General features: G+C 44.3%; 1 protein-coding gene across 4 annotated transcripts in view; it reads right to left on the bottom strand.

The window, feature by feature from the left end:
• The window catches only part of CLPB (caseinolytic mitochondrial matrix peptidase chaperone subunit B), a 148538-nt gene that overhangs the window by 68031 nt on the left and 53109 nt on the right, over nucleotides 1–27398 (bottom strand). For 2 of the 4 annotated variants that reach the window (XM_003910368.3, XM_021926248.2), the window contains 2 exons: nucleotides 19371–19474; nucleotides 11423–11512 (listed from right to left, as the gene is read on the bottom strand). In XM_003910368.3, coding sequence (XP_003910417.2) covers nucleotides 11423–11512; nucleotides 19371–19474 — 194 coding nt within the window. The remainder of the gene's footprint in view (nucleotides 1–11422; nucleotides 11513–19370; nucleotides 19475–27398) is intronic. The other 2 variants (XM_003910367.3, XM_021926249.2) reach the window with 1 other exon arrangement.

Below are 27398 nucleotides of genomic sequence, written 5' to 3'. Positions count from 1 at the left end.
GGGAGAAGGAAATAAGAAGGCCAGGGAGGATGCTACAGAACCAAGCAGATTGATTACAATCAAGCATTGGCCAGGCAGGCAGGGAAAAGAACAGGACAATGAAGAGCTGAAAAAGGAATTCAGAGTACAGCACCTCAAAAGCCCCTAAGGGCATCACTGAACTGCCACATAGGACATTAACTGCTGGATATAATGATGAACCTGACAAAAAGTGATAGTTGGCTCAAGGAAGCAAGAAAAGTGTAATCCATTTTACAAAGAAAACACATCACTTATTCAACAAACTACATTTAATGAGCACCAATGCATGGTGGTAGTTCCTGGAGATATAATAATAAATAAGACACAGTTCCTGACTTTCAGAAGCTAACATCCTAATGCAAGAATCAGACCACTGAGCAGACAAATGATAATACAATTTCACACGTGCAATGACAGAGCTATACCCAGGGTGCTTACCATAAACAGCAGACGAACTTCAGGAACACAGCTGGGGCTATTCTGGCGCAAACGTCAGGAGAGTGCTGGTGTCATAGCCCAGCTAATAAGGAATGTCCAGAGGAGGCTCACTGCTCACCTAGGTCTCATCTCTCATCATCACCCTTCTAATGCTCTTTCTTGCCTCTGAGCTTTTGTAAATACTATTCTACTACCTGGAACATCTTCCCCTCTCCCATTACTTCAGTTGGCTAACTCCAGTACACCGCTAGGCCTCTGATTAGAAGGCCTCTGATTAGAAGTCACTTTTTCCAGTGATTCCTCCTACGTTTGAGGTAGTTATTGCTCCTAAGAGCTCCTCTAGCACCTTAGGCATCTCCTAAATCTAGTATTTATTACATTCTATTGCAAGCACCTGCTTACTTGACAATTCCCCACTAGACAAAAAACTCAATGAAGACAGTAAGTGTGACTACCTTCTCCACTGGCCAGCAGCGTATGGCCGTAAGTATGTGCTCGACAAATACTTGTTGAATCAACAAATAAATACATAAAACATAAACAAGGTCTTAATATTATCTTTGGTTTTGGAATAATAAAAATAAAAGTAATACCAGTCAGCAGTATTTGGTGGGGCTCTGGAGTCAGACCACTTATGTTTCAATCCCAGTTCTGAATTTACTGACTGTGTAATCTTGGGCAATTTACCGAACCTCTCTGTGCCAGGCTCCTTTATCTATATGTGGGGATAATAACAGTAGCGCCTTCATGGGAGGTTGTAAGGATTAAATGAGACACTATGAATAAAGGGGCTGGGTACAGTCCCTAGCATACAGTAGCTCTCAATAAATGTTTGTTATTATCTCATCATGGGCTTCCAAAAGTGTATTTTTTCTGTGAAAAAAGGCTTCATTCGAGGAATCCTGCATATACTTTTCCTGTCAGAAAGGCACAGTGAGGTGGGCACAGTGGCTCACGCCTGTAATCCCAGAACTTTAGGAGGCCGAGGGGGGCAGATCACTTGAGCTCAGGAGTTTGAGACCACCTTGGGCAACATGGCGAAACACCAACTCTACAAAAAATACAAAAATTAGCTGGGCGTGGTGGCTCATGCCTGTAGTCTCAACTACTCGGGAGGCTGAGGTGGGAGGATCACTTGAGCCAGGGAGGCAGAGGTTGCAGTGAGCCAAGATCATGCCACTGCACTCTGCCTGGGCGACAGAGCCAGACCCTGTCTCAAAAAAAAAAAAAAAAAAGAAAAAAGAAAAAGAAAAAAGGAAGGAAGGGAGGGAGGGGAGGGGAGGAGAGTGAGGGGAGGAGAGGGAGGGAGGGAGGGCACAGTGAGCATGAGAATAGAGTTCTGAGTTAAAAGCCATCTGTTTCACTGGGTGTCACTCAGCAGTTTCTTTTTGACAGCCGAACCCTCGTTAAAATCCTGCAGTGGTCTCTAGATAACAAAAGCTTTATTTACTGTTCACTTCTGCAGGGGAAGGCAATCCTAGCTTTGAGTCCCTCTTGGTCTCTACTGGCCACTCCCAGGAGCCGGTGCCATCTAATGTTATGGAATGTCTGGCAGTGCCCTTGTCTTTAAAGATGTGAACATGTTTTCATGAGAGGGAACCTCTATGACTAATAAGACAAATAAGAGAATAACCCCTTATGTTTGTATCATGTTTTAAAGTGTAGGGAGCACTTCAAGGCAATCACTCCCTCATCCTCATGACAATCCATGTAGGGCCGACAGTTCAAGTACTATCATCTCTATTGAACAGATGAGGAAACACGGGCTTAAAGAAGTTAGGTGGCCTGCTCAACTTGCAATGCTGGTCAGTGGTAGGCTAGGACTAGGCCCTAAGTCTGAGTGGCTCCATGGCCTCTGCTCTATCTTCTGTACTGTGCAGCTTCTGCCAATGCCCACAGGCCCGAGCCTCACATAACTCAGGGTCGAATGATACAACCTGAAGCTCAGGGACTAAGCTAACTTCTTATCAAGAGTCTCTAGGAAGAAGCCTCTGGTCTCTCAGCTTCCTCTCACTGAAGACTCTACACAAATTAAAACCCTGCTGAGACATCACAGAACCAGTTAGAAGCAGAGCACTTGCCCCTTCTTGCCACTGCTCAGGAATGGCATCTACAATGTGTGTGTATGTGAGGGAGTTGTCTGCAACCCACCAGAAAGGTCTCCGACTTTCCAACTTGGATCAGTTACTTCATCTCATCATTTTCATCTTTTCCACCACCATTCAAACTAAAAAAAAGCGTAAAGAGCTTCAGCATGAAGTGTATTCCAATTACTTTATTTATTTTTTTGAGATGGAGTCTCACTCTTGACACCCAGGCTGGAGTGCAATGGCACAATTTGGCTCACCAACCTCCGCCTCCCGGGTTCAAGTGATTCTCCTGCCTCAGCCTCCTGAGTAGCTGGGATTACAGGCACGTGCCACCATGCCCAGCTAATTTTGTATTTTTAGTAGAGATGGGGTTTCACCACATTAGCCAGGCTGGTCTTGAACTCCCAACCTCAGATGATCCACCTGCCTCGGCTTCCCAAAATGCTGGGATTACAGGTGTGAGCCACTGTGCCTGGCCAAAAAACATTTTTTAATTAAATAAAATATATAGAGAGATGGAGTCTCTCTATGTTGCCTAGGCTAGTCTCAAACTCCTGGGCTCAAGTGGTCCTCCTGCCACAGTCTCCCAAAGTGCTAAGATAACAAGCATAAGCCACTCACTGCACCCAGCCTTCAAACAGATTTTCCTTCCCACCTTCTTCCTTTCCCCCTCCATTCCTGCCACATAGAGGACCCTGGTGACCCCAGTGTGAATCCTCAGCAGGCAGCAACGTGTATTAGAAAGACCATGGGGGCTGGAGTCTGCAAGTCTGGAAAGCAAAACTGACTGTGTGACTTTATTAACATCTGTGAGATTCAGTTTCTTCATCTCCAAAACAGAGATAATATCACCTACCTCACAAGAGTCAATGGCAAACCTAACTTAAAAAATGGACAAAGGATTGGAATAGACATTTCTCCAAATAAGACATACAAATGGCCAAAGAGCACATCAATAGATGCTCAATATCACTGGCCATCAGGAAAGTGCAAATCAAAACCACAATGAGGCTGGGCATGGTGGCTCATACCTGTAATCCCAGCACTTTGTGAGGCTGAGGCAGGAGGATTGCTTGAACCCAGGAGTTCAACACTAGGCTGGGCAATGTGGAGAGACCACATCTCTACAAAAAATTTTAAAAATTAGCCGGGGGCTGTGGTGGCACATGCCTGTGGTTCCAACAACTCAGGAGGCTGAGGTGGAGGATCCCTTAAACCCAGGAAGTCAATGCTGTAGTGAGCCATGATCACACCATTGCACTCCAGCCTGGAAGACAGAGCAAGACCCTGTCTCAAAAAATAAAATAAGATTCAATTTATATTTAATGTCCAGATCAGGCAAATCTATGGAGACAGAAAGTAATTACTGGTTGCCAGGGGCTGGTAATAGTTGAGGAGAAATGGAGAGTGACTGATAATGAATATGAGGTCTTTTTATGGCATGATAAAAATGTTCTAAAATTAATTGTCATGATAGTTTGCACAACTCTTGTGAATATACTATATAAACCATTGAGTTATATACTCTAAATGGTGAAGTGCATATAGAACCAAAAAAGAGCTTAAACAGCCACAGCAATCCTAAGCAAAAAGAACAAAGCCAAAGGTATCAGATTACCTGACTTCAAACTATACTACAAGGCTAGAGTAACCAAAACAGCATGGTACTGTACAAAAACAGACATACACACCAATGGAACAGAATAGAGAACCCAGAAATAAAGCCACACACCTATACCCAACTGATCTTCAACAAGGTCAACAAATATAAGCAACGGGGAAAGGATTCCCTATTCAATAAATAGTGCTGGGATAACTGGCTATTCACATGCAGAAGAATGAAGCTGGACCTCTACCTCTCACCACATATAAAAATCAACTCAAGATGGATTAAAGATTTAAGTGCAAAACCTAAAACTATAAAAATCCTAGAAGAAAACCTAGGAAATACCCTTTGGGACATCAGCCTTGGCAAAGAATTTATTACTAGGTCCTCAAAAGCAACTGTGACAAGAACAAAAATTGACAAATGGGACCTAATTAAATGAAAGAGCTTCTGCATAGCAAAACGAACTATCAACAGAGTAAACAGACAACTTATAGAATGGGAGAAAATATTTGCAAACTATGCATCTGACAATGGTCTAATATCCAGAATCTATAAGGAACTTATGTGGGATTTTTGTCTGTTTTGTTTTGTTTTGAGATAGAGTCTCACTTTGTCGCCCAGGCTGGAGTACAATGGTGTGACCTTGGCTCACTGCAACTTCCGCCTCCCAGGCTCAAGTGAGTCTTCTGCCTCAGCCTCCCACATAGCTGGGATTACAGGCATGCACCACCACACGAGGCTAATTTTTGTATTTTTAGAAAATCCTGTTTTCTAAAACAGGGTTTCACCATGTTGGCTAGGCTGGTCTTGAACTTCTGACCACAGGTGATCCACCTGCCTCGGCCTCCCAAAGTGCTGGGCTTACAGGTGCGAACCACCACACCTGGCCAAGAAGCTATAAGGAAGTTAACTCAACAAGCAAAAAATAAATCCTATTTACAAAATGGGCAAAAGACAAGGACATTTCTCAAAAGAAGACATACAAGCAACCAACAAACATATGAAAAAATGTTCAACATCATTAATCATCAGAGAAATGCAAATCAAAACCACAGTGAGATACCATCTCACACCAGTCAGAATGGCTCTTATTGGTGAGGCTGTAGAGAAAAGAGAATGCTTATACACTGTTGGAGGGAATGTAAATTAGTTCAGCCACTGTGGAAAGCAGTTTGGAGATCTCCCAGAGAACTTAGAACTACCATTCGACCCAGCAATATCATTACTGGGTATATATCCAAAAGAAAACAAATTGGTCTACCAAAAAGAAACATGCACTCATATGTTCATCACAGCACTATTCACAATAGCAAAGACACAGAATCAATCTAGGTGCCCATCCATGGTGGACGGAATAAGGAAAACATGGTACTATTCCATGTGATACTACATGGCATACTACACTACACAGCCACAAAAAAGAATGAAATCATGTCCTTTGCAGCAACATGGATGCAGCTGGAAGCCATCATCCTAAGCAAATTAACACAAGAACAGAAAACCAAATACTGCATGTTCTCATTATTATTAATTTTTTGAGATGGAGTCTCTCTCTGTCGCCCAGGATGGAGTGCAGTGACACAATCTAGGCTCACTGCAACCTCTGCCCCCTGGATTCAAGCAATTCTCGTGCCTCAGCCTCCCGAGTAGCTGGAACTACAGGCTACTCACACCACCACACCCGCATAATTTTTATACTTTTAGTAGAGTCGGAGTTTTGCCATGTTGGCCAGGCTGGTCTTGAACTCCTGACCTCAAGTGATCCACCTGCTTCGGCCTACCAAAGTGCTCGGATTACAGGCATGAGCCACTGTGTCCAGCCTGTATGTTCTCCCAAAGTGCTGGGATTACAGGCATGAGCCATTCTGCCCGGCCGACATGTTCTCACTTATAAGTGGAAGCTAAACAATGGGTACTCATGGACATAAAGATGGCAACAATAGACACCAGGGACTCTTAGAGCAGGGAGGGATGAAGGGGGGCAAGGGTTGAAAAACTATTGGATACTATGTCTAGTACCTGGGTGATGGGATCAATTACACCCCAAACCCCAGCATCATGCAATATACCCAGGTAACAAACCTGCACATGTAGGCCCTGAATCTAAAATAAAAGTTGAAATTAAAATAGATTTGATACAAAATGTTTTAAAAAAAGAAATGAGATAGGAAATTTAGTGAGGTATGAGAGGAGGGGAAGAGAAGCTTTTCTATTTAAAGCTCTTGTATCATTCATTTTCTTTCTTTTTTTTATTGATATATAATTCACACTCCATAAAAACAAATGGTGAATTGTATAGTATGTAAATTAAATCTTAATAAAGCTGTTAGGTTAAAAAATATATGTAAGAAGATGAGCATATTGCCTGGCATGTAGTAAGGACTCAATAAATGGTAATAAATTTATTATTGTATCCTTTCCTCTTCCTGATGTCATTCCAATACTGGCCAGAATCACCTCTAACACTAACACTGTAGAATCTTTCAGGCTCATTCCATACTAGTGCGGCCCATTTCATACTAGTGGAGAGTCACAGGTGAGTCCTGAAGGCTAACATCCCACAACTAAGAGTCTTCCTCCAATACTCAGATAAGTAAATATACAACAGAACAGTAAGAAAATAATGGTTCCATTTATTGAACACTCACTATGTGCCCAGGTACTGTGCCAGGAACTTTAAGACTATTCTCACAAGAACCCTACTAGGCTGTTACATTATTATTCCTATACAATAAATGAAGAAACTGGCACTTAGAGAAGTTTTGTATCTTATAAAGTCACACTGGCAGTCACTGACTGAGCTGGAGAGTTCAACTCCAAGGCTTATAACTCTTTTTCTCTAAGTGATTACATGGTTTTATTATGCTTTCTCTTATTTATGTACATTTTACCCACACTTTACAATTCAAGCATCTTGATTTTCACTGATCTCCCTCTCCTCTATGCCTTCTGTTTACATCAAATTAGTCAACATTTCCTTTTACATAGTCTTGTGTGTTCTCAGATTGTTTCATGTGTATTCTGTTAAGCATGGCAGGTTGCTTAACAAACACTTCTTTAGTAAACGGATGTTAAGCTTGTCTCCCCAGGCAGGAAACAGGTTCCTGATGGACACACACTGTGTCTTCAACATGTCTTTATCCTTTATACAGAGAAGGCACTCATGGTCACCTAGGCTGGCCGATGGCTGGAGGACTATCCCCTACTTGAAAATGATTCTCACAGACATGGTTTCTGTCCATGGACTGGAAGTTTTCTCCTTAGGAATAGGACCTCACCTCATTGTCAACCCATTCTAGTGTAGCATCGGGGCTCAGAATAGAGTTGATGAATTAAAGACTGGGTCAACAATACTTATTCCACTGGAGACACCTCAAGGGCAGCCTTCCCACAGTGACCCCAAACCCATTTTCTCTCACCTCCATGAAAGGGAAGGGGTAGACCAGGAAGGATGGCAAGGAACTTGAAGAAGACAGGCTATTGTCCCTGCCTGTGGCCATGACAGTCAGTGCAGCATCCTCCCTGGCTCAGGACCCTTCTTTTTAGTGCAGACCCAGGGAGTGCTTTCCAGAGCCCACATCTCACCTTCACATCACCAAATTCATAAAGTGGGGCAAACTTAAGAATCTGTTACTCGGTTATCTACAGACCCATCAAAACTCTGTTTTAACCTTCTCTACTTCCTACCTCTCCTAACTCTCAGAGTAGTGACATGCTCACAAGTATCTAGATTCCCTTAGATTTGTCCTATAAGTACCCTGAGGTCACCCTCTTCCCCCTCCTCTCCCACCCTCATCCTATCCAAAGCAGCATTCTTCGAGCTCCATGGATTCTCTGGGGCAGGGCTGGCAACAAGAAGAAGGTGGCGGCTCTTTGCCTCTCGGCAGATATGCTACTTGGTTGGTCAAACTTGGTTCCTCTGTGTTCCCCATCTCTACACCTGCTTGCCTCTCCCCTGCCTTTTCTTCAAGATGTTAAAAACTCGCAATAAAAAACAAATACAAAATGCTGTAATTAATAGCCAATTCCAAGCCAACCCAGCATCTCTACTAATAAACCTCAATACTTGCAAAAAGAACAATAAATTCTGCCCCTCTCTGGTTCTGAGGTGGTCTCTTTTATACAGTCTGTGTGTGTATGTATGTGGGTAAGTGTGTCTACATATATATATATTTTCCTTTATTTCCCATCCAGGGAGGGGCAGAATAATGAACTGCGTGCGTCAGGGAAGATGAATCTGAGATACTAGGGAGCAGTGCAGTAAAAAGATTAAAGTGTTATTATTGTTGGGTTTTTTTCCCCCATGGTCCATTGTGACAGCTCGACCGTCATCTGTAAAAAATGTCTCAGCGAGAGATAATCATCGGAAACTCAATAAAGCGTCAGGGGGAGCCTCAGCCCCTATCAATCACTAGGTGCCTGGAAAATTTCAGCCCTCTGTCTCCCTTCCTGCTATCCATATAAATGTCTCTAATATATTTTGTGTGGTGTGTGGGACCCATCCCTGATTTGGAACTTTTGATGAAAAAATATTTATACACAAAATATGTAAATCGGTTAAAAATCATAAGACTAGTTCTTTGCCACCCAATTCTGTTTTTTCTTATTTTTATAAATGCATCAAATTTATTCTGTTTAATAAAACATGTCAACTAGTCTATCTCTCTCTCCTAGGACACAGACAAATACACACACACACACACACACACACACACACACACACAGAGTTTGGAGGGCTAAAAGGATGGAAATAATCAACCTAACTGGCTGATTCATTTAATCATGCAGTTGTTCAAAATGTATCCTGGTAACTCTATGGTGGCCAGAACCAGAACTATGGAGAAATGACATGTAGAAACATTGGCCACGGAGTGTGACAAGGCTCTGAGTGAGCCTGGACAAGGATGAGGAAGGGGCTGTGACATTATTAAAAATAATAAATTGCCCACACAGCTTTTGGCCTGGCAGATTCCCAAGCCTTTGGACAAGCCAGAGATCTGAGCTGACTAAGCTGTGGGCACATGCAGGCTGATATGGTTGTTGGGTCTTATATAAAAGCAGGAGATAGTTCTGCTGGCATTTGACAGCCTCACTCTGCCTCAGTTTCCTTTATTATAGGGTTACTGTGAATACAAAGTAAGTATCAATCAATATTATCTGCTACCCTTGCAGCTATCACCATCGTCATCTCATTATCACCTCCCTCTGTTTCTCTATCCTGAAAGGCATCAATTCCTACAGTGCCCTCTCCTTTAGGACCTTCAAGGCTCTTCTCTGTCTAAAGGATAAAGTCCAAGAGTCTTGATCTGGCCCTACTCTACTAATGTTGCATCTTTATTGCTCATCACTCTCTAAGATGAATCTTCTGCTGTGTGCATGCTTCACCCTAACATGTTCACCTACCAGCATGAAACATAATTTTTCTGTTTCTCATATCGGAGTGGTTTTTTTGTTTTTTGAGACAGGGTTTTGCTCTATCACCCAGGCTGGAGTGCAGTGGCGTGACCATGGCTTACTACAGCCTTGATCTCCTGGGCTCAGGCAATCCTCCTGTCTCAGCCTCCTGAGTAGTTGGGACCACAGGCACATACCTGGCTAATTAAAAAAAATATATTGGGCAGGGCATGGTGGCTCATTACTAATCCTGACACTTTGGGAGGCCGAGGCAGGCAGATTGCCTGAGCTCAGGAGTTTAAGACCAGCCTGGGCAACATGGTGAAACCCCATCTCTACTAAAACACAAAAAAGTTGCCGGGCATGGTGGCATATGCCTGTAATCCCAACTACTCAGGAGGTTGAGGCATGGGAACTGCTTGAACCCAGGAGGTGGAGGTTGCACTGAGCTGGGATCATGCCATTGTACTCCAGCCTGGGCAGCACAGCAAGACTCTGTCTCAAAAATAAAAAAATAAAATAAAATAAAATAAAATAAAAGTTGTGTAGAGACGGGGTTTCACAATGTTGCCCAGGCTGGTCTTGAACTCCTGGGTTCAAGCAATCCTTCTGCTTCAGCCTCCCAAAGTCTTGGGATTACAGGCATGAGCCACCACACTCGACCACTCTGTATGTTTTAAACATAGCACACCCCTTCTCTACTCACATTCAATTGCACCCACTGTCAACCCTCCATACAGCTGTCCAAAACCTTCCGATACTTTGAGGCTCAAATGTCATTTTATTTCCTTGACTTCTTCAGCCAGAGATTCTCTTCTCTAAGCTCTTACGGTCCTTGCTATCTGTACCTCTGACTGGACCCTTTGTCAAATATTGTCTTGGTAATGTCTTAAGTCTTTATTATTACTAATTACTGTTCTTGCAAGCACCTTATATTTGCATAATGCCTTGTATTTTCTCAAGCGCTTTCATAAGTCCTCCAATTTGGGCCTTACAATAAGCCTATGGTGTAGGAACTAGCATTCTCTACAGATGAGAAAATCAAGCTCAGAGAGCAAAAAAGAATTGCCAAGGTCACACAATTAGGTAATGGCTAAGCCATTCCTTGGACTCTAAATACTATTTGGCTCTTTGAGGGTAATAGTTTGCTACCAGAGAAAAGCGTTTGGAAGGCTGTGTCAAAGACTGACATTCCGTTAAGAGTATAATGAGGAGGAGGATGTAGAAACAGAGGTTTACATTCACAGAATTTCTTCTATGTTCTAGGGTTTAGGTTAGGGGTAAATGTACCATACTACCTCTAACTCTCCCAATAACCTTTCTTTTACAAATAAGGAGACAGTGCCTCTGGCAGGTATAGAAAATCGCTCCAAGTGTCAGAGCTATTTAGTGTTCTGCACACACATAATACCATAGCTTAAACACACAGCCTCTCTAGAAGCTTAAAGTGGCAAAATAAGATCTCTAGTAGGGAGGTGAAGGCCCAGATGAGTTTTTTAAGCAGTTCAAGCACAAGACCACAACTAATACCTGTAGTCGAGATCATGCTTTCCAAAGGGTCGGAGCCTATTAGAAATGCAAAACCTCGGGTCCCACCCCAGACATACTCAATCAGAATCTGAGGGTAGGGTCCAGGAACCTGTGTTAACAAGCTCTCTAGGGGATTCTTATTTCCTTGGGAGCCTTATTGTTCTCAGCTGAGTTTTTGCTCTCCAAGGGCATGCATTCTCTCTGCTATGCTTGGGTTAGGCTGGGCACACAGTGGGTGCTGGGTAGTTAACTTATACTGAGTAAAAAAGATAGTCAGATGAGACCATCCTTGGCAAGTACTGGGGAGGGGGAGAAATATTATACAGAGCAGTTCCATTACCGCCAGCAGGGAGTCCTAGCCATCTCCTGAACTCCAGGGCACTTGTCCACTGGTTTGTGATGTGCCGGCTTGCACCGTCCTGTCGCCCATCTGAAGACACAGAGATGGGGAGGTCAGCTGGAGCAGGCCAGGCCCTGCAGACCCTGGAGCTGTGGGAACGGGGCACTCAGGCTGGTGGGGTTGGTCCAAGTCCTCTACCCCCAGAAGGGCCCTATGCCAACCCAGCTTCCGCCCCACTCATCTTTATTCAGCTGCCACTTGGAGCTGAGAAGAGAAGCTGATTTATAGCCCGCTCTGGCTGCGTTTCTGCCGTGTTTTATTGTTTTAATTGTACATATGAGAGGCACTCAAAATGCTTGCTTGCATTTCTGACAGCCCCAGACACCCAATGTTTATAACAGTTACTTATAAGCAGCCAGCGGCATCCCGGGCTGGGTGACTTGTTTACTGTTACCACTAATTTATTACCTCCTCCATCTGAGGATTAGGGCCCCCACCCATCAGCCAGCCACAAGTGGAACACTCCTGGAGTGGGCATGGGTAGGGCTCAAGGCACTGAATGGAATGTGGTCGAGATCAGGGAATAGGTTGGCAGAGGAACAGCTATGATCCTCATACTTCTCTCCACATTTATTTCATCTCACAGACATTCTAAGCCGTGCCCTCCGCTTTTTTCTTCTTCCCCGTCATTTTCATCCTCCAAAGCCCAACTCAAATTCCACTTCTTTTAAGAATATTACATTGGGTGCAGTGGCTTACGCCTGTAATCCCAGCACTTTGGGAGGCCGAGGCGGGTGGATCACCTGAGGTCTGGAGTTAGAATCCAGCCTGGCCAACATGGTGAAACTCCATCTCTACTAAAGATACTAGTAAAATAAAAATAAAAATAAAAATTAGCCAGGCGTGGTGGTGGTACCTATAATCCCAGCTACTTGGGAGGCTGAGGCAGGAGAATCGCTTGAACCCAGGAGGCAGAGGTTACAATGAGCCAAGATCGTGCCATTGCACTCCAGTCTGGGCAATAAGAGCGAAACTCTGTCTCAAAAACAAAAAAACAAAACAAAACAAAAGAACATTACTTGCTCTGATAGTGAGCCTAGAGCTTTAAGAACACTAGAAATCACACGGCAGACAGGGGCACTGGAGGCCAGATAATCCAGTGACCCATGGCAAGAATCCCCTTTACAGAATCCATGATGGGCAGATATCTCAGCTGTTAGCACCCCTTGAGTGGTGAGTTGCTCAAAACCTCCCAGGCAGGCTTCCTGCTTTACACTTTGCCAAAACCCATCTCCACAGAGAAATTCTGCATTAAATGTCACTGTGCTTTAAATATATGTATGATTATCTCTAATCATCCTAACAACCCTATAAGATGGGTATTGTTATTACTACGTTACAGATGAGAAAACTGAAATTCAGGGACTTTAAGTCATTTACTCAAGATCACATATCTAGTGAGTAACAGAGCTTAGATGAATCATTCAGATATCTGGTACTGAAGCCCAAACTTTCTCTAGGACACCAATGTGCCTCTGAAGATGGCACTCTGAGGGCTGGAGAGAAAGGAAAGAACAATCAGGCCAACAAGATTTCCATACCAAGCACCCTTGGGCTACCTGAACCAGTAAGACTGCCCTCTACCCAGAAACACCAACGTTGACAAAAGTGGACCCAGCTGAGTAGGCTTCTTGCTAAAGAGCAATGCTCACATGACACAGGAGAAGAGTGAAACTAGGAATGGCATAACCAATGACAAAGTCTCAGCAAGGATGGCAAAGAAGTTTCTTTCCTCCCTAGGCTGTGTCTGTTCTCAGCAGGTAAAACGGACACAAAGCATCTTTGATACCTTTTAGTTTTCTTGCCTGGATCCTCTTTCCTGCTCACACCTTAAATGCTGGTATCCTGAGTAAAGGACTTGTTCTCCTACCACCCCCTCACTTTAAATACTTTCATTGGGCAATTTCGGTCACATCCATTGTTTTAACTCCCAAGCAAATGGAAAATACTCCTAAATCCCTGTCTCCTGCCAAACTACTCCTTTGAGCTCTCCAGACCCACATATCTAACTATTCACTCAAACTAGAAACTGAGGTGTCACCATGCATACCTCCTTTTCCATCAATTCTCACAATCCACTGAGTACTCAATCTTCTAATACTCTGCTAACATCTATTTACTGTATTCCCAAATATCACCTTTAGGAATCTCCAGATATTTTAAATGTATTTTTGGAGGACAGGAGCATAGCTTCTTATCACATTCCCAAAGGAGTCCATTATCCCTAAAAAGTCAAGAACCATTGATAATCTTTCCCCTCCAATTCCTCCTCTACCCTGTCAGAATGGTCCATCTAAAATGCAAGTGTGAATTCGACATTGTCCTGCTTAAAATCCTTTAACGGCCTTCAGAATAGAGAATGAGCTCCCTAGAACTGCCTTACAAGGTCCTTCCCATGTGTAACCTTCTTCACTCTCTGGCCTTATTTCTTGTTGTTCTCCTCAATCCTGCAGCAGATGATTCCATCTGCAGTCATTCCCTAACCCCCACCCAATGCCTCTGCATACACTGTTCCCTCTGTCTGGAAGGTCCATCCCTCTTAGCCTTCCTGGCAATCTCCAACTCATCCTTAAGACCCAATTCAAGGTCACTTACCCTGCGACACTTCCCAGACACCAGTCTGCTCACTTCTCAGGTGGAGCTCACCACTACTTACATCAGTGCTGCCTACATATTTGTGCAGCTACCACTGCATTTATCACTCTGCATTGTGATTCCTTGTTTACAGGCTTGTCTCTGTAAATGACTGGGAGCACTGTTGAGGGGCTAGACTATGTATAATCATTTATATAATCCCAGCAGCTGGCAGAGTGCCTGACATTCAGTAAGAACATGCTGAATTATACATAAATGAAACTAATAAGCAATTACAACTGTAGAGCACTTTACAATCCACACATCACACATTTTATCTCTTGATATTCACAACAATACTAATATAGAAGAAAAGGAATGTATCATCGGAGGTTAGAGAGGTCTTTCCAAAGCCACAAACTATACCTTTCTTCAGTACTAACTGCAGGCCAAGGGCCACAGAAATATCCATTAGAAATTTAGTGAACTTCTTGGACTTAGCACTGACTCCATAGTCTACTATAATAGTGAAGGACTGTCCAACTTTCCTGAGCTTGTGACCTTCCTGTGAATTTGCCTAGACACACTCGAGGGAAAGGGAATTACAGCTCTTGTTCTACTCTACCTTCCTTACCCATCCCTACAAGTCAGGTAATTTTTCATGAAAAAGTCAATCCAATACAAAAATAAGAGAACTACAGGATTCTTTTGTTTGCATTTCATCCATGAGAATGAGTCAGAGCTGGGTATGGTGTCTTGCATACAATTGGCAGTCAATATATATTGGCTGAATGGCTAAAAAAATGAGGTTTCCTTAAACAGAAAAAGGAAAGACATGGTTAAGAAGAAGCTAAAGGCTGAGGCTGATGAGAGAGAAGAGCCCTGAGATGATTCTAAAGGACTCTCACTATCCAGGTCCAAGTCAGAACGTTCAGTGCACCAAGTTGGACAGCATACCACATCTAAACCGATACACCCAGGAAAATAAAGCCAGCTACCAGAAAACTGTGGCAGACAAAAGTAATCTAGAATTAAGAAGAAGAAAAAAAAAAGGTGGAGAGGTAGATCTTGCAAGCCACAGTGAGTTTATCAATGATTCCTGACAAACTTCTAGGATGTTATTATTATTTTTTTAACAGTTGGTTGTTTTTGTTTTTGTTTTGAGACAGGGTCTTGCTCTGTCACCCAGGCTGGAGTGCAGTGGCGTGATCTCAGCTCACTACAACCTCTGACTCCTGGGTTCAAGTGATTCTTGTGCCTCAGCCTCCTGAGTAGCTGGGACTACAGGCATGCACCACCACACCTGGCTAAGTTTTGTATTTTTAGTAGAAACGGGGTTTTGCCGTGTTGGCCAGGCTGGTCTTGAACTCCTAGCCTCATGTGATCTGCTTGCCTCGGCCTCCCAAAGTGCTGGGACTACAAGCGTGAACCACGGTGCCCAGCATTTTGTACCAGTTCTTAAACACTTGGGTAATTACTGGGTACCAGTATGGGTTCCCTAAGAACAATAAATCAACATGCCAGAATACCTGATTTCCTTTTCTGGAAAGGGTTATTAGTCAAGAAAATAAGACAAATGCTAGAAACATTTTAATTTTAGCAAGAAATCTGGGGAAAAAGCTCTTAAAATTTTGTGAACAAAGCAGAGGAACGGAGGATGGAAAAGAATGAAAGTTGACAGAATTACACCTGAGAATGCTAAATAATGCATCAAAATTATCTTGATCATGTGCTCTAGGACTCTGTATTTAATAAAGTCCTTATAAACATTTTAATCCAAGTAAAAGCATGATGGCAGGGGATCTTGTCTGTCTAACTCATCAGTGCTTAAAACACTACCTGGTACACAGGAATGTGATCAATAAATACTTTTGAATAAATAAGTGAATCCACAGAAAGCCTACTACTAAATTTGCAGATCATATGAAATAAGAAGAGATGGTTAATATTTTAATTGTTATTTCATAAGCGGACATGATAGCCTTTTCAAATATTTTTGTTGTCTATCTCTCCCTATCTACCTACCTACCCAGAATGTAGGCTGTCTGGCATAAGAGTTAAAAATAATCCAGAGGGGCCGGGCGCGGTGGCTCAAGTCTGTAATCCCAGCACTTTGGGAGGCCGAGACGGGCGGATCACGAGGTCAGGAGATCGAGACCATCCTGGCTAACACAGTGAAACCCCGTCTCTACCAAAAATACAAAAACTTAGCCGGGCGAGGTGGCGGGCGCCTGTAGTCCCAGCTTACTGGGAGGCTGAGGCAGAATGGCGGTGAACCCGGGAGAAGCGGAGCTTGCAGTGAGCTGGAGATCCCGCCACTGCACTCCAGCCTGGTGACAGAGCCAGACCTGTCTCAAAAAAAAAAAAAAAAAAAATAATCCAGAGGTTGGCCAGGAAAGAAAAGAAAAGAAAAGAAAAGAGAAAAGAAAAGAAAAGAAGAAAGAAAAAAAACTAAGAAAAATAAATTATGTAACCTTGAACTAGGAATGCAAAATAAAATCATGTGGAGCAGGGTTGGCAAACTACAGCCTCGGGGCCAAATCCAGCAGGCTGTGTGTTTTTATAAATAACGTTTTCTTGAAACATAGCCACATAGATTTGTTTACTGTTTATGGCTACTTTTGTATCACAATGGTCAAGGTAAGTAGTCACAACTGAGATCAACTGGCCCACAAAGCTTAAATGTTTACTATCTGGCTCTTTCTAGAAAGTTTGCTGACTACTGATCTAGAACATTGAATGTGAGTATCACCCTGGAGGTTACCATTAAAACACAAAGCTACAAAACATGAATGTGGCCGGGCACGGTGGTTCACGCCTGTAATCTCAGCACTTTGGGAGGCCGAGGCGAGCAGATCATGAGGCCAGGAGATCGAGACCATCCTGGCTAACACAGTGAAACCCCGTCTCTACTAAAAATACAAAAAGTTAGCCAGGCGTGGTGGTGGGCGCCTGTAGTCCCAGCTACTGGGTAGGCTGAGGCAGGAGAATGGTGTGAACCCAGGAGGCGGAGCTTGCAGTGAGCTGAGATCTCGACACTGCACTCCAGGCTGGGCGACAGAGCGAGACTCCGTCTCAAAAAAGCAAAACAAAACATGAATGTACATCGTGGAGACCAGTGTGACAGCAGAAGTTGGACTAGATAGATGGCTTCATAGCTCTGAGATTCTGTGAAATAAAAAAAACATTTAATGAGCCCTGCTAGAATCCTGACAGCAGATGAGAAGGCACTCAAAAGAATCCCCTCCTGTCTACCTGGCCCTGCCCTCTCAACAAATGCTCCACTTTGCTTTTTGGTGAGAGCGCCTATATTAGTTCATTGTCACACTGCTGATAAAGACATACCTGAAACTGGGAACAAAAAGAGGTTTCATTGGACTTACAGTCCTACATGGCCGGGGAGGCCTCAGAATCATGGCAGAAGGTAAAAGGCACTTCTTACATGGCAGCGGCAGGAGAAAAATGAGGATGAAGCAAAAGGGGGAAACTCCTAACAAACCCATCAGATCCCAAGAGACTTATTCACTATCACAAGAACAGCATGGGAAAGACTGGCCCCCATGTTTCAATTACCTCCCACTAGGTCCCTCCCACAACACATGGGAATTCTGGGAGATACAATTCAAGTTGAGATGTGAATAGAGACACAGCCAAACCATATCAGCACCTAAACTGAAGACAGAGCTGAGCACTGCAATGCTGCGCCTGAATGAGAATAGGATAGCCCATAAGCTGAGTCCCCACATATCAGGCTGCAAATAGAGGGCAAGGGGGTACTCATGAAATTCTCTGTTTAAAACATAAACACAATTCCTCCAGCTCAGTGGGGAATCCAAGGACACAAAGATTGTGGCCTGCACATGAGGAGGAAAGAAAGGACATATGGGTAGATGAGAGTTCAAATAACCATACAAAAGGCCAAGATCTAGAGAACATTCAAAAGAGCAGCTGAGGGCAGGTTGCAACTATTGTCAAGGACAGGGAAGCCTTTGTGGAGGATCTAGCGTTAGCAATGGAGCCTTAAGAGGACTAGGTTTAGAGAGGTGAAAGGGAAGGAAGAGGGTAACTTCACACTTTACCTGGGCAGCAATGCCTTAATGCTCTTGGATACTCCTCTCATGCCACTGATTTGAGAAACCTTCTCCCTGGGGCAGCAACAACACCGCTACTCTGAGTTACCACATACCATGTCAGTCTCGCGGCCTTACAGCCCTGGCTGAGCACACTGCTCCCCTTGGCTGAACTTCCCCCTAGGTCAATGTTCTGGCTCTCGGGTAGTCAGAGAGGCTGTCTGTCCTCCTGGCATCACTGCTAACACTAAAGCAGCCACTGCTCAGCCACCCTGTTGCTGGCAATCTCAGAGGGATCTCAGCCTCTGTGAATGGTCCAGGACAAGGGGAAAGCAGTGAGGACAGTCTGGATAAACAAAAGCTCAAATGTAAAATACTCATTTCTGACTGCAGCCAAAGCAACCAGCTTTTTTTTCAACCCCACTTTGGATGAAGTACTCACCAGACACAACGTAGACTGACTTGCTGAGGTATCCTCTAACAGACACATGATCAAGCCCTAGTGCAAACTCAAACATCCACCTTGCACATTCAGTCTCCAAGACTCACCCCACAGCCTCTTCATTCTGAAGTTCAAACCACCACCAACACAACATCCCAGACATCCCAGAGAAGGCACTGATGATGACCTCATTTTATAAGGATAGACACCAAGGCACAGAGAAGGTCCACTATTTGTCCTAGATCATAGAGCAAGCTGAGGGGATAGTCCCAGAAGCAGGATTGCATTTTACGTTTACAAGGGAGGAAAAGCAGTATTCAGAATAGTATTATTTAGGGAATTCTGAGGCTGAGGAATCCAGTAAGGCTGTTGTCTAGTTCTGGGGCAGGAATGGGGCAAGGTAAGTCTGCAGGAAATAGGAGAGGAACAAATCCACATTCCACGCAGTTGCCTTAATTATTTTACTGAAAAGTGCTCCGTTGTCCACTCATCTGCAGCTCTACAGGCTGAAGCACTTTCAGGAAAACATCAGTTGAAATGTACTTCCTACCCCCAATTAGGTCATGAAATCAGGCCTCTATTTCTTTCCCCAAGACTTCTTCTGAAGTGACATAAAGTTAGAGCCAAGGGACTATGAAAAGCAGCTGTTCCAAGCCCTTTGAGTTCTTCATGAGTCCACAGAGGTAAAGAACATGCTGCAGGCTTTCACTCTGAGTTGCTGGTAGAGCTGACACCACAGAGCAAGACTGCATGAAAGACACAAGAGGAGAGCTCTCAGAGAAGCAGGACAGCCCACACTTACCTTCCAAAGAATGGATTCCCTGTTCCTTGGCGGTCTTGTAAACACTGCTGAAATCATCTCCAAGGTTTGGATCAGCCCCGGCAGCAAGCAGGACCTGGACCACACTAGAAGAAAGCACAAAGACAGAAGTGTCAAAAGCAAGAAAGGCCCAGGAGGTACAGACCTAGATCTGGAAGCATGTTTGGGGACTCATGTGAGTGATACAGTGGAAAAAAAACCATGAACTCTGGGAGTGTAAAAGACAAGGATAGGAAAGGCAGCGACAGGAAATCTTAGCTGGATGCAGTGAATAATGACTGTAATCCCAGCACTTTGGGAGGCCAAGACGGGAGGATTACTTGAGTCCAGGAGTTCAAGACCAGTTTGGGCAACACAGTGAAACTTCATTAAAAAAAAAAAAAGGCAGCAGCCTCTGAAACTTACCAGCTGAGAAGCTTGGGACAAGTTACTTAACACCTTTCTAAGGCCCAGTTTCCACAATTATAAAATACAAACTGTTTATCCAACAATTACTTATCAAATGCCTACCATGTTCTAGTCCCTGTTCCAGCTGCTGAGGTCTGTGACCTCAAGGAGCTAGGGCCAGTCTGCTGAGAAAACCAATAATTAAGTATAAAGTTACAGCTCAAAGTGTGATAAAGGTTACTACAGGAGAAACGTGCAGCAGAACAAGAAACAGGATCAAGAAAACCCTTACAGCATCAGCAAGATGGCAGAACAGGACTCCCCAGCACTTGCTCCCCAGCAGAAACATCAATTTGAACAATTATCCACAGGCAAAAATACCTTCACAAGAGCTAAGTAAACCAAATGAGAGATTACAGCACCTGGGCATAGCACAGGGGTAAAGAAAAGGTTACCTACAGAGAGTAGGAAGACAGTTTCCCCTTACCCATATCACCCCTCCCCCAACTCCAGGCGGTACACATGGAGAGAGTTACACTCATGGGGGCAGGACAGGGAAGTGAGGGCTGGACTTTGCCTTAGACCCTGAATCCAGGCCCACCCCAGTAAAACTCAGTGCCTGGAAGGCTCCCAAACTCCTGGTGGTTACCCTCAGACTAAGCCGCTAGCCTCCCTGGTGCCAGGACATAGCCCACAGCCCCAGGCTCCAGATCTGCCTCCTAGCCAGACCGACCTTAGCAGCCCCAGACTCTGGCCCTAGTGCCAGGCCAGCCCCAGCATTCATGGGCTCTGGGCCCACCCTAACACGAGCCCAGCCCCTACAGTCTCAGGCTTCAGGCCCGCCTTGCAGATTCAATCTCTAGGCCCATCCTAGAGCCAGGGTAGCCTTGGTGGCCCAGGGCTCTAGACTTCCCCCAGAACTGGCTGGGGCATGAATCCAGGCTTCAGGTCTGTCCTAGCACCAGGTCGGCCTGACAGCCTTAGTTATCAGGCCTATACCAGCAGACCCACCCTCCAGGTCCACCCCAGGCTCCAGCCCAGCCCACAGCCAAGTTAGTCCACACAGCCCAGAGCTTTAGGCCTGCCCTAGCACCAGGTCAGTACCCCTGGCCTCAGGCACTGGGCCAGCACCTGCAGACACAGGCTCTAGGCCTGCTCGGTTTCACACCAGTCCCTGTGGCCCCACATTTCAGGCCAGCTCTAGCAGCCCCCAGGCCCATCCCAGTAGACCCAGTACTGAGCTGGCTCCCACAAATCCAGACTCCAGGATAGCCCCCGTGGACCCAGGTCACAGGCTGGCCCTCATTGCCCTAGTACCCAGGCTAGCCCTCACAGACCTACACCCTCTGGGGCAGTACTGCATATCCAGGCTCTAGACCATCACCCACAGACCCAGGCTCCGTGCCTGCCCAGGAACAGGCCAGCCCAGGCTCCAGGCCAGTCCCATGCCACAGACTTCAGTGAACCCAAAGTCTAGGCCTGCTCCAGCAGATCTGAGGTCCAGACCCACTCCGATATATGCCAGTAACAGCCTGGCCCCCATGGACTGAGACTCCAGGACCATCCCTATATACCCACATTCCAGGCCAGCCCTTGTGGACCCAGGGCCCAGGCCCAATCCCCATAAACTAAGGCTCCAGGTCTGCTCCAATACCAGACCAACCCCTGTGGACTCAGGCTCCAGGCCCATCCACTTGGACACAGGTGCCAGGTCAATCCCAATGACTAACCATTCCCTGCAGATTCAGGCTCAAGGTCTATCCCATCACAAGGTCAGTCCCTGTGTACTTAGGCTTCAGGCTGGCCCCCACAGATACAGGCTCTAGGCCCACCCCTGTGGTCCCAATCAACAGGTCCACTCCAATGGCACCAGGCTCCAAGCTCAACCCTAAGGACCCAGGCACCGGGTCAGCTCACCTGCTGACCTATGCACCAGGCCAGCCTGCCTGAGGACTCTAGCACCAAGCTCATTCATGAACTACACAAGACAGCCTGTCCCGAATCTCTGGACAGGCTGAATGATGAAGGGCTTTCCCAGGCAAAGGCAATCTGCAAAGACTGGAGTAAGTCCCTACTTTTTCACATGTTCAGACACCAAAGTATGGCCACAAGAATCAAGAACAATCAGGGAAACTTGATCCCACCCAAAGAACAAAATGAAGGACCAGTAACCAACCCTAAAGAAATGGATATTCATGACCTGCTTCACAAATAATTCAAAATAATTGTTTTAAGAAAGTTCAGCAAACATTAAGAAAATATAGAGAAACAATTTAACAAAATCAGGAAAACAATAAATATTCCAAACAAATTTAAGAGATTGAAATTATGTTTTTAAAAAACATCAAAAGAAATCCTGGAGCTGAAAAATATAATGAATCAAATGAAACTGCAATATAGAGCATCAACAGCAGAACTGAAAAGCAGAAGACAGAATATGTGAACTCAAAAATGAGCTATTTGAAAATAGGAAGACGAATGGCTTCCAATAAGATTCAGTCCAAATAAGACTACACCAAGACATATTATAATCAAACTATCAAAAATTAAAGACAAAGAAGGATTGTGAAAGCAGTGAGAGCAAAAAAGCAAGTAATATATAAGGGACTTCCAATAAGGCTGACAGTGGATTTCACATTATAAATCTTATAGGCCAGGAGAGAACAGGATGATAAATTCAAAATGTTGAATGAAAAAAAACCCTGTCAACTAAGAAGACTATACCCAGCAAAACTATTCTTCAGAAATCAAGGAAAGATAAAGACTTTCCCAGAGAAATAAAAGCCGAGGGAGTTTATCACCACGAGACCTGTCTTATATTTCTTAGACAGGTCTGATGGTGATAAATTTACAAGAAATGCTAAAGAGAGTGCTTCATGTTGAAAGAAAAGGATGCTAATTAGCAACACAAAAACACGAAAGTATAAAACTCACTGGAAGCCTTAGAAACATGCTGAAACCCCATCTCCACCAAAAACAGACAAATACAAACATTAGCCAGGCATGGTGTTACATGCCAGTAGTCTCAGCTACTTGGGAGGCTGAGGTAGGAAAATCACTTGAGCTTGGGGGGCAGAGATTGTAGTGAGCTAAGATCAACCACTGCACTCCAGCCTGGGTGACAGAATGAGACTCTATCTCAAAACAAACAAAACACCCGATAAACCTCACTGGTAATGGTAAGCACATAGTCAAATTCAGAATACCATGATACTGTAAATGGTGGTAAGTAAATCACTTTTATCTTTAGTATTAAGGTCAAAATACAAAACTGCTAAAAATAATAATAGCTACAATAATTTGTTAAGGGATATATAATACAAAATATGTAAATTGTGACACTAAAAATACAGAATATGTTTGTGGCGGGTGTGGAATAAGTGTAAAGTAACCACAAAGCAAAGCCTAAAGTAGATTCATAAAAGGTAAAAAGTAAGGAATATAAGTATACTACTAAAGAAAATCACCTAATGGGGGGCAGTTCCAAGACGGCCGAATAGGAAGAGCTCCAGCCTCCAGCTCCCAGCGTGAGTGACACAGAAGACGGGTGATTTCTACATTTCCAACTGAGGTACCAGATTCATCTCACTGGGGAGTGTCAGACAGTGGGTGCAGGACAGTGGGTGCAGCCCAACACGCGAGAGCCCAAGGCACCGCCTCAACCAGGAAGCGCAAGGGAGAAGGGAATTCCCTTTCCTAGTCAAGGGAAACCGTGATATACAACACCTGGAAAATCGGGTCACTCCCACCCTAATACTGTGCTTTACAAAGGGTCTTAGCAAACGGCACACCAGGAGATTATATCCTGCGCCTGGCTCAGAGAGTCCCATGCCCATGGAGCCTCCCTCATTGCTAGCACAGCAGTCTGAGATCTAACTGTAAGGCAGCAGCAAGGCTGGGGGAGGCGGGCTCGCCATTGCTGAGGCTTAGGTAGGTAAATAAAGTCCCTGGGAAGCTCGAACTGGGTAGAGCCCACCGCAGCTCAAGGAGGCCTGCCTGCCTCTGTAGACTCCACCTCTGGGGACAGGGCATAGGCAAACAAAAGGCAGCAGAAACCTCTGCAGATGTAAATGTCTCTGTCTGACAGCTTTGAAGAGAGTAGTGGTTCTCCCAGCATGGAGTCTGAGATCTGAGAACAGACAGACTGCCTGCTCAAGTAGGTCCCTGATCCCCGATTAGCCTAAATGGGAGACATCCCCCACTAGGGGCAGACTGACACCTCACACCTCACACCTCACATGGCCAGGTACACCTCTGAGACAAAGCTATCAGAGGAACGATCAGACAGCAACATTAGCCGTTCAGCAATATTCACTTTTCTGCAGCCTCCGCTGCTGATACCCAGGCAAACAGGGTCTGCACTGAACCTCAAGCAAACTCCAACAGACCTGCAGCTGAGGGTCCTGACTGTTAGAAGGAAAACTAACAAACAGAAAGGACATCCACACCAAAACCCCATCTGTATGTCACCATCATCAAAGACCAAAGGTAGATAAAACCACAAAGATGGGGAAAAAGCAGTGTAGAAAAGCTGGAAATTCTAAAAATCAGAGCGCCTCTCCCCTTCCAAAGGAACACAGTTCCTCGCCAGCAACAGAACAAAGCTGCTTGGAGAATGACTTTGATGAGCTGAGACAAGAAGGCTTCAGACAATCAAACTTCTCTGAGCTAAAGGAGGAAGTACGAACCCAGCACAAAGAAGCTAAAAACCTTGAAAAAAGATTTGACGAATGGCTAACTAGAATAACCAATGTAGGGAAGTCCTTAAAAGACCTGATAGAGATGAAAACCATGACACGAGAACTACGTGACAAGTGCACAAGCTTCAGTAACCGACTTGATCAACTGGAAGAAAAGGTATCAGTAATTGAACACCAAATGAATGAAATAGAGCGAGAAGAGAAGTTTAAACAAAAAAGAGTAAAAAGAGGCTGGGCGCGGTGGCTCAAGCCTGTAATCCCAGCACTTTGGGAGGCCGAGACGGGCGGATCACGAGGTCAGGAGATCGAGACCATCCTGGCTAACACGGTGAAACCCTGTCTCTACTAAAAAATACAAAAAACTAGCCGGGCAAGGTGGCAGGCGCCTGTAGTCCCAGCTACTCCGGAGGCTGAGGCAGGAGAATGGTGGAAACCCGGGAGGCAGAGCTTGCAGTGGGCTGAGATCCGGCCACTGCACTCCAGCCTGGGCGACAGAGCAAGACTCCGTCTCAAACAAACAAACAAAAAAAAAGAGTAAAAAGAAATGAACAAAGCCTCCAAGAAATATGGGACTATGTGAAAAGACCAAATCTACGTCTGATTGGTGTAGGTGAAAGTGACGGGAGAATGTAACCAAGTTGGAAAACACTCTGCAGAATATTATCCAGGAGAACTTCCCCAACCTAGCAAGGCAGGCCAACATTCAAATTCAGGAAATACAGAGAACGCCACAAAGATACTTCTCGAGAAGAGCAGCTCCAAGACACATAATTGTCAGATTCACCAAAGCTGAAATGAAGGAAAAAATGTTAAGGGCAGCCAGAGAGAAAGGTCGGGTTACCCACAAAGGGAAGCCCATCAGACTAACAGCGGATCTCTCGGCAGAAACTCTACAAGCCAGAAGAGAGTGGGGGCCAATATTCAACATTCTTAAAGAAAAGAATTTTCAACCGGAATTTCATATCCAGCCAAACTAAGTTTCACAAGTGAAGGAGAAATAAAATCCTTTACAGACAAGCAAATGCTGAGAGATTTTGTCACCACCAGGCCTGCCCTACGTGAGCTCCTGAAGGAAGCACTAAACATGGAAAGGAACAACTGGGACCAGCCACTGCAAAAACATGCCAAAATGTAAAGACCATCGAGGCTAGGAAGAAACTGCATCAACTAACGAGCAAAATAACCAGCTAACATCATAATGACAGGATCAAGTTCACACATAACAATATTAACCTTAAATGTAAATGGGCTAAATGCTCCAATTAAAAGACACAGACTGGCAAACTGGATAAAGAGTCAAGACCCATCAGTTTGCAGTATCCAGGAGACCCATCTCATGTGCAGAGACACACATAGGCTCAAAATAAAGGGATGGAGGAAGATCTACCAAGCAAATGGAAAACAAAAAAAACGCAGGGGTTACAATCCTAGTCTCTGATAAAACAGACTTTAAACCAACAAAGATCAAAAGAGACAAAGAAGGCCATTACATAATGGTAAAGGGATCAATTCAACAAGAAGAGCTAACTATCCTAAATATATATGCACCCAATATAGGAGCACCCAGATGCATAAAGCAATTCCTTAGAGACTTACAAAGAGACTTAGACTCCCAAACGATAATAATGGGAGACTTTAACACCCCCTGTCAACATTAGACAGATCATCGAGACAGAAAGTTAACAAGGATAACCAGGAATTGAACTCAATTCTGCACCAACTGGACCTAATAGACATCTACAGAACTCTCCACCCCAAATCAACAGAATATACACTCTTCTGAGCACCACATCACACTTATTCCAAAATTGACCACATAGTTGGAAGTAAAGCACTCCTCAGCAAATGTAAGAGAACAGAAATTATAACAAACTGTCTCTCAGACCACAGTGCAATCAAACTAGAACTCAGGATTAAGAAACTAAATCAAAACCACTCAACTACATGGAAACTGAACAACTTGCTTCTGAATGCCTACTGGGTACATAACGAAATGAAGGCAGAAATAAAGATGTTCTTTGAAACCAATGAGAACAAAGATACAACATACCAGAATCTCAGGGACACATTTAAAGCAGTGTGTAGAGGGAAATTTATAGCACTAAGTGCCCACAAGAGAAAGCAGGAAAGATCTGAAGTTGACATCCTAACATCACAATTAAAAGAACTAGAGAAGCAAGAGCAAACACATTCAAAAGCTAGCAGAAGGCAAGAAATAACTAAGATCAGAGCAGAACTGAAGGAGCTAGAGACACAAAAAATCCTTCAAAAAAAAAATCAATGGATCCAGGAGCTGGTTTTTTGAATAGATCACCAAAATTGATAGACCACTAGCAAGACTAATAAAGAAGAGAAGAGAGAAGAATCAAATGGATGCAATAAAAAATGATAAAGGGGTATCACCATCGACCCCACAGAAATACAAACTACCATCAGAGAATACTATAAACACCTCTACGCAAACAAACTAGAAACCCTAGAACAAATGAATAAATTCCTGGACACATACACTCTCCCAAGACTAAACCAGGAGAAGTTGAATCCCTGAAGAGACCAGTAACAGCCTCTGAAATTGAGGCAATAATTAATAGCCTACCAACTAAAAAAAGTCCAGGACCAGACGAATTCACCAGAGGTACAAGGAGGAGTTGGTACCATTCCTTCTGAAACTATTCCAATCAATAGAAAAAGAGGGAATCCTCCCTAACTCATTTTTTTTTTTTTTTTTTTTTTTTTTTGAGACGGAGTCTCGCTCTGTCACCCAGGCTGGAGTGCAGTGGCCGGATCTCAGCTCACTGCAAGCTCCGCCTCCCGGGTTCACGCCATTCTCCTGCCTCAGCCTCCCGAGTAGCTGGGACTACAGGCGCCTGCCACCTCGCCCGGCTAAGTTTTTGTATTTTTTAGTAGAGACGAGGTTTCACTG

Source organism: Papio anubis, chromosome 12 (genome assembly GCF_008728515.1).
Source record: "Papio anubis isolate 15944 chromosome 12, Panubis1.0, whole genome shotgun sequence".
NCBI classification, from domain to species: Eukaryota; Metazoa; Chordata; class Mammalia; order Primates; family Cercopithecidae; genus Papio; species Papio anubis.
Note: the sequence above shows the minus strand (reverse complement) of the source record. Positions and strands in the feature narration are given on the sequence as shown.